Below are 12,966 nucleotides of genomic sequence, written 5' to 3'. Positions count from 1 at the left end.
GTTTATCTAGAAAGAACTTGAGTGAAGAACAGCAGTTTCTCCCCTTATAGGTCATTGTGGCTTTTCGGGCGGCTTTCCTTCGATTTATTTATAGGATCGCGTGGAGGTATGTGGCGTTGTTGTTGTTGTTGTGTGGCTGAAAAGTTGGGGGTTATGTTGAGCAGGGGGTTGCAATAAATCTTCGATTTAAACATCACGATTCATGATATGCAGTTGGTACAGTGTTACACTTTTTTATTTATTATAATTTTTGTTCAAACGAAACGAAAAAACCAAAAAAAAACCCAACAAATGTAATGAAACGAAACAAAAAATTACAAAAAAATGCAGCAAATAATCCAAAAAAGAAAAACGAAATAAACGAAAAAAACGAAATAAACGAAATAAACGAAAAAACGAAATAAACGAAATAAACGAAATAAACGAAATAAACGAAATAAACGAAATAAACGAAATAAACGAAATAAACGAAATAAACGAAATAAACGAAATAAACGAAATAAACGAAATAAACGAAATAAACGAAATAAACGAAATAAACGAAATAAACGAAATAAACGAAATAAACGAAATAAACGAAATAAACGAAATAAACGAAATAAACGAAATAAACGAAATAAACGAAATAAACGAAATAAACGAAATAAATGAAATAAACGAAATAAACGAAATAAACGAAATAAACGAAATAAACGAAATAAACGAAATAAACGAAATAAACGAAATAAACGAAATAAACGAAATAAACGAAATAAACGAAAAAAACGAAATAAACGAAATAAACGAAATAAACGAAATAAACGAAATAAACGAAATAAACGAAATAAACAAAATAAACGAAATAAACGAAATAAACGAAATATACAAAATATACGAAATCAACGAAATAAACGAAAAAACGAAATAAACGAAATAAACGAAATAAACGAAATAAACGAAATAAACGAAATAAACGAAATAAACGAAATAAACGAAATAAGCGTAATAAACAAAATAAACGATATAAACGAAATAAACGAAATAAAATAAAAAAACGAAATAAACGAAAAAAAGGAAATAAACGAAATAAACGAAATAAACCAAATAAACGAAATAAACGAAATAAACGAAATAAACGAAATAAACGAAATAAACGAAATAAACGAAATAAACGAAATAAACGAAATAAACGAAATAAACGAAATAAACGAAATAAACGAAATAAACGAAATAAACGAAATAAACGAAATAAACGAAATAAACGAAATAAACGAAATAAACGAAATAAACGAAATAAACGAAATAAACGAAATAAACGAAATAAACGAAATAAACTAAACAAACGAAATAAACTAAATAACAAAATAATCGAAAAACACGAAATAAACGAAATAAACGAAAAAAACGATTTAAACGAAATAAACGAAATAAACAAAATAAACAAAATAAACAAAATCAACGAAATAAACGAAATAAACGAAATAAACGAAATAAACGAAATAAACGAAATAACCGAAATAAACGAAATAAACAAAATAAACAAAATAAACAAAATAAACAAAATAAACAAAATAAACAAAATAAACAAAATAAACAAAATAAACAAAATAAACAAAATAAACAAAATAAACAAAATAAACAAAATAAACAAAATAAACAAAATAAACAAAATAAACAAAATAAATGTATAAACGAAATAAAAAAAAACAAAAAGGCCTATGAAAACGAATACAAACAAAAAAAAACAAAAATATACTGAAAAGGTACTAGAAAAAAAAAAAACAAAACAACAAACGGAAAAAATTTAAAAATCAAGCTTCGGAAAAATAGAAAAAACTAATAAACGACAAATCTAATCAAAAAGTAAAAAACAAAAAACCCAGAAAAAATCAGCAAAAAAAGTAAAAAAATAAAAAAAATGCAAGGATGCAAAAAATACGAAAAAACGCATAACACTTAATAAAAAAAGAGAAAAAAAGTAAAATCAAAAATTTAAAAAGCCAACAATAAAAACAACGAAAACTGACGAAAAATAACGACAAAAACCAAAAATCGATAAATTAAAACAAACAAGAAAAATTGCGAAAAAAACATAAAATTAAAGCAATCGAAAAAATTCTTCAAAAAAACCAAAACCATAAACAAAAAAAAAACAAAACAAAAAGAAATAAATGAAAAAAACTAATGTAACAAAAAAATAAACAAAAAAATACCGAAAAAATAAAAAAATTTAAAAACGAAAAAAAAAGAAAAAAAAAAGAAAAAATATTTTAAGAAATCAAAAAAACAAACTATGAAAAAAAGCTCAACGAAAAAAAAAATGAGAAACAAAAACTGAAAAAAACGAAAAAGGTTGAAAAACCAAAATAAAAGAAAGCAATATTGAACCAAAAAAATAACTGAATAAAAAAATATCAGCAAGTATAAAAAATAAAAAAAAACAATGAAAAAACAGCAAAAAAAAATAAAATTCGAAAAAAAACAACAAAAAACACGAATCAATAAAAAAACGAAAGAAAAACAAAAAAACGAAACATTACGAAAATAAAAAAACTGTAAAATCTAAAAAAAAAACAAATAATGAAAAAAATAAATTTAAAAAATAATAGAAACAAAAAAAAATGCGAAAAAAACAAAATAACGAAAACAGTTTAAACTTTTAAAGAAATCGAAAAAATCTAGAAACAAAAACAAAAAACAACATTAAAAAAATAAAAAGCAAAAAACGAAAAAAATTATAAAACGTAATAAGGCCGATGCAAATATTTAAAAAAGTTTTTGTCCATCGGCCCTGGCCGAGGTCAAGGGGGGGGGGGGGCAAAAAAATAAAAAAAATAAAAATTTAAATAACAAGCCATAGTCTTCACATTTAAATGAAAAAAGTGTTTTAAAATGCATTTTACACTAGTTCAGTTGTTTTGCAATCATTAGTTTTCAAAAAATCTAAGATCTGACAAAAACAAAAATTGTATCGAAAAAAAAGATTTTGCATCGAAAATTTTCAAAAAATCTTAAGATTTTTCATAAACCCAAACATGCTAAAAATGATTTTAAACGCAGGAGAATGTATTTTAATTTGATTTCAGCTGGTTGCAATTGAATTTTCATTAAAATTTTGAAGTTTATTGTAAAAATATTTTTTTTGCCCCCTGATTTTTCGGGCCAATTTTGAAGAAGGGGGTGACAAAAACTTTTAAAAATATTTGTTCCAGCCTAACAAAAATAAACATAGAAAAAACATAGACAACCACAAGAAAAAAAAAAAACATAAACAAAAGAAATAAATTTAAATAGCGACAAAAAAAACAATAAAACTTTTAAAAAGAAAAATTATTGAAAAAATCAACAAAAAAAATGAGACAAAAAAAATGAAAAAAACGGAAACAAAAACAAATAAAGCCATACATAAATCATGAAACATGAAACATTAAACATGAAACATGAAACATGAAACATAAAACATGAAACATGAAACATGAAACATGAAACTTGTTGCTATGTTTCCATGTTGACACTTTTGTAATTAATTGTTTATTATTTTATGTTAGAAAATAGTTTAATTAAAACTGCAAAAAGTATTTAAAAAAAAAATCAAACAAAAAAATCCGAAGTAAAACCCTTTCACCAGATTTGCACTGTTCCATCCTAGCCTGACTACAATTAAAACAATAAAAACATCAACAGTCGAAATGCGAAAGAGCCTTACAGTTTGAGGTTTCCCTTGGTCGCCAGCGGGTAGGCCACCTTTGGCGGGCCCGAAAGCTCGGTGACAGCTGCCACCGGGAACAGAATGTTAGGATGGGACACCCCGCACAGCGTCGATCCCTCCGACAGCAGATAGGCCACTTGGCTGAGGGAGGCTCCATCTGAAAATGGGGAAGGGGGAAGGGGGACAACAAATTGAGAAGATTAATGGTTAGTTACCTCGATGAATGTGTTGGTTGGTTGGTTGGACTCTGGAATCAATGCGGACGAATGGTGAAAGTGGATCACACCGCAATCGATTCCAACCCCAAATCAACGCAATATAGTACTGGAAGTCTCTGGGAAATCTATTATTTCTTTTATATTATTTTGAAGTGTCTTCGTTAATACAATTCACATGTTTATTACACATGCTCAAATTTCAATTGTTTATAATTGAAAAACAAAATAACATTAAATTTCCAGAGAACCCCTCAATAGCAAATAATTAAGCCCGAAAGAGGCTTTCGAGGCCAATCCGAAGCTTCAAGGCCTATAACCAGACCAATCCAGCGCGCTACTCACCGACGACCGTTTTGATGAGGACGTCCCTCGTTTCGCCGAGGGGATGGTGCAGCACGCCGTAGAAGATGCGCCCGTAGGTGCCCTCCTGGGCCAGCTGCTGGCAGAGGACGGTGTCCGGCGAGACGGCAATCCGGCGCAGCTTATCCTTCGGGTTCGACCCATTGCTATGGATACTGCGGGCCGGCGTCGAGAGGCTGTACACCTGTAGAAGAAGGGGGAGAAGAAGAAGAAGGATCAAATCAAGTACCATTGGTCGTCGTTAGAGAATCGTTCAGTGCTATTCAGTACGGAAGATTGGAGGAGGCCATTTGCAAGGGGATTTTAGTCCACTGCCTCAACTAGTGCCGACATTCGGAAATTACTTGGAATCAATTGTGGTGGGGTCGTAATTGTTAAGGACGCAAGTTGAGTCGTCGGTTGTCCTGAGTACAGTGAGACATAACATGAGGGGTAATGTGGAGTTTCGTGGAAAATTTGATCAATCCAGCAAACACAGAATGTGGAGATTATTTTACCCCAGTTTGTTCCCTAGTGTATTGATTACCAATCAGGTGGCCTTATGCAACTAGAGATTACATATTTCTTGGTTCACCACACAAGGGATCATATTCATTGACGTAAGGGATAGTTACTCTGGGAGCTTAGTTGCTAATTGGTTTATACCTTTAACCGTAGTTTGTAAGATTCCCATGAAGAAACCCTAATAAATAAAAAAGTAAAAAAGTTGAGAGTGTTATTGTTTTTATCAGCTTGGATATTGGAATTGATTATCTCTTAATGTATCGATTAGGATGTAACAAAAATGACTTTTTTGCGGGCATTTAAGGGTTTGATCCGGTGGGCAAACTAAGCCCAAAATCAAAATATGAGCTTGATTGGACGTAACAGGAGCTGGCGCTCCGCCCTTCAATTTTAAATGGAATTTAACCCGTAAAAAAAGATTTTTTCAAAAATGTCACTTTTTGAGGCATTTTGGCCACTGAACCGTTTGTTTTCAACATCATTGGCGTGTAGGCCAGATGGTTGTGCATCTTTTTGTGTATATAACATTCAAATTTGGAGCACCCTGGAGCTCGGTACAGACCTTCAAAGTTTTGCAAAATTTCGAAAAATCGGCCCCGGCAAAAAAGATATGCGTCGCGCCTCGCGACGCCCTAGACGCCATTTGATTTTGCTGGAGTCATTTTTTCGAAAAATTGCAAAACTTTGAAGGTCTGTACCGAGCTTCAGAGTACTCCAAATTTCAATGTTATATACACCAAAAGATGCGCAACCATCTGGCCTACACGCCAATGATGTTGAAAATAAACGGTTCAGTGGCCAAAATGCCTCAAAAAGTGACATTTTTGAAAAAATCTTTTTTACGGGTTAAATCCCATTTGAAATTGAAGGGCGGAGCGCCAGCTCCTGTTACGTCCAATCAAGCTCATATTTTGGATTTGGGCTTAGTATGCCTACCGGAACAAACCCTTGAATGCCCGCCAAAAAGTCATTTTTGTTTCACTCTAGTATCGGTATCAGACCGATAATCATTACCGGAACTTGAAAATCGAACTCACAGTTTAAAGATTTGAAAAATTAAAATGTGGACATAAAAGAATTTATAACAGAGCAATTCTCTGAGATTTCTGTCATTCGATTTTTTTGTATTTTTTAATCCGGCTGAAACTTTTTTGGTGCCTTCGGTATGCCCAAAGAAGCCATTTTGCATCATTAGTTTGTCCATATAATTTTCCATACAAATTTGGCAGCTGTCCATACAAAAATGATATGTGAAAATTCAAAAATCTGTATCTTTTGAAAGAATTTCTTGATCAATATTCGGCATAAATATGTACTACACCAAAAAAAAAAAAAAAAGATTCTAGGTAAAAAAAAATTGGTGTTTATTTATTTATTAATTTTTTTGCCACCAAAACTTGATTTGCAAAAAAAACACCATTTTTAATTTGTTTCATCTTTTGATATGTTTTCGAGGACATCAAATGCTAACTTTTCAGAAATTTCCAGGTTGTGCAAAAAATCTTTGACCGAGTTATAAATTTTCGAATCAACACTATTTTTTCAAAAAATCGAAATATTGGTCGCAAAAAATTTTCAACTTCAATTATCATTGTAAAGTGCACCGTTTTCAAGTTATACCCATTTTTAGATAACTTTTTTGAAAATATTCGCAGTTTTTCATTTTTTTTTAAATTAGTGCACATGTTTGCCCACTTTAAAAAAAATATTTTTGAAGAGCTGAGAAAATTCTCTATATTTTGCTTTTTTGAACTTTGTTGATATGACCCATAGTTGCTAAGATATTGCCATGCAAGTGTTTAAAAACAGGAAAATTGGTGTTTGTCGGTATCTCAGCAACTAATGGTCTGATTTACAATGTTAAAATATAAAAAAAACATTCGTGAAATTTTCCGATCTTTTCGAAAAAAACATTTCCAACATTTTTAAGCCAAGACTACTATTTTAAAAGGGCGTAATATTGAATATTTGGCCGTTTTGAAATATTAGTCTTGATTTATTTTTTTCTAAATATTGTTTTCGAAACGATCGGAAAATTTCACGAACGTTTCATTTTTTAACATTGAAAATCGGACCATTAGTTACTGAGATATCGACGTTAGAAAATGGGGGGTTGTTCGGGTGAGACTTGAAAAACATCAATTTTCATGTTTTTAAACCTTTGCATGGCAAAATCTGCAAAATGGCTTCTTTGGGCATACCGAAGGCAAGAATTCAGTTTCAGTCGGATTAAAAATTACAACAAAAAAAAAACGAAAGACATGAGAGATTTGCTCAACTATAATCTAAACAGGGAGTTAGTTTAGTTGGCTTAAAATCATTAAAATTTGGAAATTTGTACTAACTATGTTTTGCTTCGGTTTGTAAATCAACCACTTTATTTATCTTTTGTAGTTTTGATTAAAAAAATGTTTGAAATGATTCTTTTGCTTTGTTTAATGTAACTAGAAGTGCTTTAAAAAAAATCATGAAAGGCATGTAAAAAATTACATCTCGAAAAAGTTATAAAAATATAAAAAAAGAAACAAAGATAATTACAACCAATCATTTCTATAACCAAGTATTGATCTGTTTTACTATTTTCTCAGTCAAATCTGAATTTCCCAACCGAAAATATGATTATTTGTTTACAATTTTGGGAAATCTAGAACAAATTTTGAAAAATCCAGTGATTCGGAAATTCTCGGGAATCCATCAGAGCAATCCTAGGATGAGCCCACTTCGGTGCAAATCATTTTCCTTAATGTTTAACTCCGGTACCAGTTTTTACAAGTTCCCCAGCGCAAATAAATAATTTTTAGTTCCCTTGAATAATTAAAACAATTCAAGCATTAACATCAGTTTTTTTGGACTGAACTTCAAATAATAATAAGTAAAAAAAGTGATTTAATTCTTCCATCTAACTATTTTTTTCTGAAAAGTATTAATCAAAACCCATAACTTTGACAAATACACAACATTGATAAGAAACTTCTATTTCATGATACAGATTTTGGAATATTCAGATGTCCGTTGGATGACCTAATGGAAAAAAAATATGCAAACGGCTTTTGTTTCAATGTTTCATTTGAATTTATAAAAATAAAAAGAAAAGTAAATTTACGAAAACGGAACGAATATCTGTGCTGCTATTTAAGCAGTTTTTTTACGTTTTCTTATGTCAAAAGTGAAACATTGTCTGGCCAATTCGATAAAAATTGCAAGTTCAATTGATTCGATTTAGAGTAGAGCAACTCTCTACTTAATCGGCCGATTTTGACCATTTTTATTTTTTGTATTTTTTTTATTAAATATAAACTTTGCGGGGGCCTTCCCTATGACCAAATAAGCTATTTTGCGTCATTGGTTCACCCATACAAGTCTCCATACAATTTTGGATGCTGTCCATACAAAAATGGTATGTAAATATTCAAACAGCTGTAACTTTTGAGTGCATTGAATTTTCTAATCAATTTGGTGTTTTCGGCAAAATTGTAGAAAAAAATAGGTACACGGAAAAAAAAATTGCAAATTTTTTGATCAACTTTTTTTTACTACAACGCAATTTTCCAAAGTACATATTTTTTGATTTTCGAGAATTTTTTATATGTTTTAGGGGACAAAAATCCGCAACTTTTGAGCCATAGAAAAACATGGTAAAAAAATCTGCCGCCGAGTTATGAATTTAAAAAAAAACAGTAATTTTTGGAAAAAATCGAAGTTTCTTGCAAAAACAAGTTGACATTATTTTTTAATGCAAAATTGAATTTGCTATCGAAAAGTACTGTACAGATTTTTTGATAAAGGGCTCCGTTTTCAAGATAAAGCCACCGAAAGTTTGATTTTAGCGAAATATTTGCAGTTTTTCAATTTTCAAAAATAGGGTCACTCACAACATTTTAAAAGGGCCAAACATTGAATATTACGCCCATTTAAAATGCTGGTCTTGATTCAAAAAATTTCAAAATATTTTTTTCGAAAAGATTTTTTCATGTATCAAAATTGAAAATCGGACCATTATTTGCTGAGATATGGTCATTAGAAAATGGTGGGTTGTTTTGGTGAGATGAAGAAAACTTCAATTTTCGTGTTTCTTTTTCTTAAAGCGGCTCTATCCCAGCAACCCGAGGTCCAATCTTCAATGTCTCCTTGACAATTTTATAGCAAATTTTTTTTTTAAAGAAAATATTTTTAGAAACGGTCACTCATGGTCTTTATTTTTAAAAATTGAAAAACTGCAAATATTTCGCTAAAATCAAACTTTCGGTGGCTATATCTTGAAAACGGAGCTTTTTATCAAAAAATCTGTAAAGTACTTTTCGATTGCAAATTCAATTTTGCATTTAATAATAATGTCAAACTTGTTTTTGCATAAAACTTCGATTTTTTCCAAAAATCACTATTTTTTCAGAAATTCATAACTCGGCGGCAGATTTGATGACCATGTTTCTCTATGGCTCAAAAGTTGCGGATTTTTTTCCCCCGAACCAAAAAATCTCGAAAATCAAAAAATACGTATTTTGGGAAATTGAGTTTTAGTGAAACAAAAGTTGATTAAAAAATCTGCATTTTTTTCCATGTAGGGGAGAGTGGGGAGACTTGATCCCCGGGGACACTTGATCCCAAGCCTGTATCTCGTCAGCATGTGGGTAAAACAATTATCTTTGTTCTAGAAAGTTGTGCGAAATTGTTCAAAAATATATTTTTTATACATGAATTGTTTGATAAAGATATCAACTTCAAAACCCTTACGCATTTGACGTTAAATTTATCGTCATACTATTTTTACAATCAATTGTTTTAAAAAGTGCGTTTAGGGAGACTTGATCCCTGCATTTTTACAGTCACTGGAATTAGCCTCAAGATTAATAAATTGGGCTGGGTTTTCGTACATAGTTTCCTTTAGTATAGTTGTACATAACTTACTGCAGTTTGAACCATTTTTCAAAAGTTTTGTAACAAAAATTACCAGCTTTTGTAAACATGCTCAATTTAGGTCTAAAAAAAAAATTAAGTTTTTAAATATTTTGCATGCTAAACTTGTTATATTTTGAACACAAACGTACAGGTTTAATGTGAAATTGCTGTAACTTATAGAAAATTAAAAGTTTGGATGAATAATAAACATTTTGCTTAAGATTTCTTCAAAATGTTGAAAGGGGGATCAAATTACCCCCAACATTTTAAAAATGCCGGTTTAAAATATGTTTTTAAAACGCTTGGCATGATTCGAAGAGTTTATCTGATGAAATACCCTTATCAGCCAAACATAGTTGAATGTTTAAGCTTTCAATTCATGCAAAAAGTTCATAGTTTTGTGAAAAATTGACAGAGTTATGTGCGATACAAAAAAGGGGATCAAGTCTCCCCACTCTTCCCTACCTATTTTTTTCTCAAAAGTCCTCAACAATATCTACAATTTTGCCGAAGACACCAAATTGATCAGAAAATTCACTCAAAAGTTACAGCTGTTTGAATATTTACATACCATTTTTGTATGGACAGCTGCCAAAATTGTATGGAGACTTGTATGGGTAAACCAATGACACAAAATAGCATATTTGGCCATGGGGAAGGCCCCCACAAAGTTTGAGCCAAATCAAAAAATACAAATAAAATCCATTTCTGGTTTTGGTAGAGAATTGCTCAGTGAACGATTGAATGGGCAATTTAAGAATATTTCGATCCGAAAGATCAAGTTTCAATATTTAATTCTTAGCAATGCAAACAATCAAAAACTTAAAGACATTTAAAATCACAAATTGTTATCGTATCGTTGACATCAATAAATCACAATCTAATTAAACCCTCCAATAGAGATAATCAATTTTGGTCTGGCAATAATCGATTCTTTCAAGTGCTTCACACTACAACACCATCACCGCCGCTTCCTCCAACAATAACAATTCAAGTTCACTTTCCATTTTCCACTTCTATACGCAAGGCAGTGAAAACCAACAACGACGAATTCGGAATAAAAGCTTCTCTCATTGCTGCCAATTGCTACTTCAGGGAATGGAGGCAACCCCTTTTTAGATCCCCGAAAATTTATCCTGTTCAAAGATGATTGGATTCAGATAGGGTTATTTGTCCAAATAAAGCAGTGTATTTCATCCCACCCTCTCCTTAACTTTCCCTATCCCCCTCACCCCAAGGGAAAGGAACAAGGAAATAAATTGCGTTTAAACCCTCTATTTGCTCTGCTTATTTTCCCTCTCCCCCTTTCATTCTCTTGCATCAAAGTCACCCCTCGTTCGTTGTCCCGCTGCAAAATAGGGTGGGTTACCACACCGACATGACTCCTCGCTATAGGGTTGTCGGCAGGCGCCCGAAGAAAAAGCTGTTTGATCTGAGCGGTGGTGTAGTCGTGGTGGTGATGGTTAAGGCAGCAGAGCAAAAGAAGAAGGTCGTGTTCTTTGCACACGCGTCAGCAACAGAACAGAATTGGTTTAACCGTCACCAGAAGGATGGGAGGGAGTGTCAGGGTCGTTTTAAGGGTTTTGATCATGATGATGATGTTTGTTGTTTCATTTTGAAACCATATCAATTTTTGAGCTAAAAAAAGATTATTTTCCGTCATTCAATTAAAAAATGTTTTAATTAAATAGTTTATTTTCAATTTTCCTACCCCTCGCTACACCTCTGCCCATTAGCCCACCACAGTGGGTGGTGGTTATGCTGCCAAAAGGGGGTGTGTGCGCGTCGACGGCAGCACACTATGTTTTGCTTGAAACAATACCACCCTGCTCCTCCCTTCCCCTCCCACCCCGCAGGGTGATCGTTTGATCCCTAATAATAATGGGGTTTGAATAACAAATACAGGATACATTTTTTCAGACACTTTCCTTTTTTTTGCCGAATCTCACCACCCGCGGTGAGGCAAAGCAGTCTTCAAACAGTTCGTTCAACATTGAGCTGAGGTATTCAATCGTCGAATTGCTTCACAGCGAGTGGGCTTTGCGCCTTAGATCAGTCTTCAACCAAAAAATGAGTGGGAGGGGTAGGAAAATTGAAGAAAATGTTCTGAATTTTAGCTTTTTTTTTGTTTTTCTCTTCTGAAACTGACGCTTATCAGCAATATTCCAGCCTTCAGAAGAAATATCACGTTGCAATTGTCCCCCCACGTTCGGGCAATGTTTTTTTTCTTCTGACTTGTTTTAGTTGGAACGGCGAAAGGGAAATTTGAGACATGATTTCGTCATCAATTTTCTTGTGGGGTGGAGTTGGGCCTTTTTGAGCAGAAAAAACACACAGTTTTGGATCAATATTTTTTGGCGCCACTCGGCTTCTTCCAGCGGAGAGTTGGCATTAGCAGATGAAGCGCAGGAAACGCGGTCGGAGTTTCCAGTGTAGCTCATTAAAAGTGTCGGAACCAGATGGAGCGGAATGGTGGACGACATCAAAGACACAAGGAAATTGAGATGGTTGAATGGACGTGACAGTGTTTTTTTTTAACTGAGCAAATGAATCGAATCCAACGACTTTTTTCATGTTTGGTATTGTTTCATCATTATCCCAAAAACTGTTTTGCCTTCCTCACTGAGGTAAGGCTATAATCCTGCTCTAAAAATGAACTTTTTATTAAAAGCTCGAAGACCCACCTTCATGTATACAAATCGACTCAAAATCGAAAACTGAACAAATGTCTGTGTGTGTGTGTGTATGTGTGTGTGTGTGTATGTGTGTGTGTGTATGTATGTATGTGTTCAAAAATCTTGCCAAGTTTTCTCAGCACTGGCTGAACCGATTTTGATCGAACCAGTTGCAATCGACTTGGTTTAGGGTCCCATACATCGCTATTGAATTGTTTGAAGTTTCGATAAGTAGTTCAAAAGTTATGTATAAAAATGTGTTTTCACATATATCCGGATCTCAATTATATGCATGTAAACGATGTCCGGATCCATCATCCAACCCATCGTTGGTTAGGTAATCAAAAGACCTTTCCAACGAGTCTACAACATTGAAGATCTGGCAACCCTGTCTCGAGTTATGACCACTTAAGTGATATTTATGTACTTTTTTGAAGCCGGATCTCACTTAAATGTATGTAAACGATGTCCGGAACCATCATCCGACCCCTCGTTGGATAGGTAATCTAGAGACCTTTCCAACGAGTCCAAAACATCGAGGATCTGGCAACCCTGTCTCGAGTTATGACCACTTAAGTGATATTTATGTACTTTTTTGAAGCCGGATCTCATTTAACTGCATGTA

The 12,966-nt window shown here is 32.5% G+C and overlaps 1 protein-coding gene across 1 annotated transcript in view; it reads right to left on the bottom strand.

The window, feature by feature from the left end:
- The window catches only part of LOC120420924 (tyrosine-protein kinase Drl), a 167,858-nt gene that overhangs the window by 48,860 nt on the left and 106,032 nt on the right, over positions 1 to 12,966 (bottom strand). Inside the window, exons 7-8 of the mRNA XM_039584053.2 lie at positions 4,249 to 4,450; positions 3,686 to 3,845 (exon numbers count right to left, since the gene is read on the bottom strand). Coding sequence (XP_039439987.1) covers positions 3,686 to 3,845; positions 4,249 to 4,450 — 362 coding nt within the window. The remainder of the gene's footprint in view (positions 1 to 3,685; positions 3,846 to 4,248; positions 4,451 to 12,966) is intronic.

The sequence above is a fragment of the Culex pipiens genome, chromosome 3, assembly GCF_016801865.2.
Source record: "Culex pipiens pallens isolate TS chromosome 3, TS_CPP_V2, whole genome shotgun sequence".
Lineage (NCBI taxonomy): Eukaryota > Metazoa > Arthropoda > Insecta > Diptera > Culicidae > Culex > Culex pipiens.
This window is presented reverse-complemented; position numbering and strand designations above follow the sequence as displayed.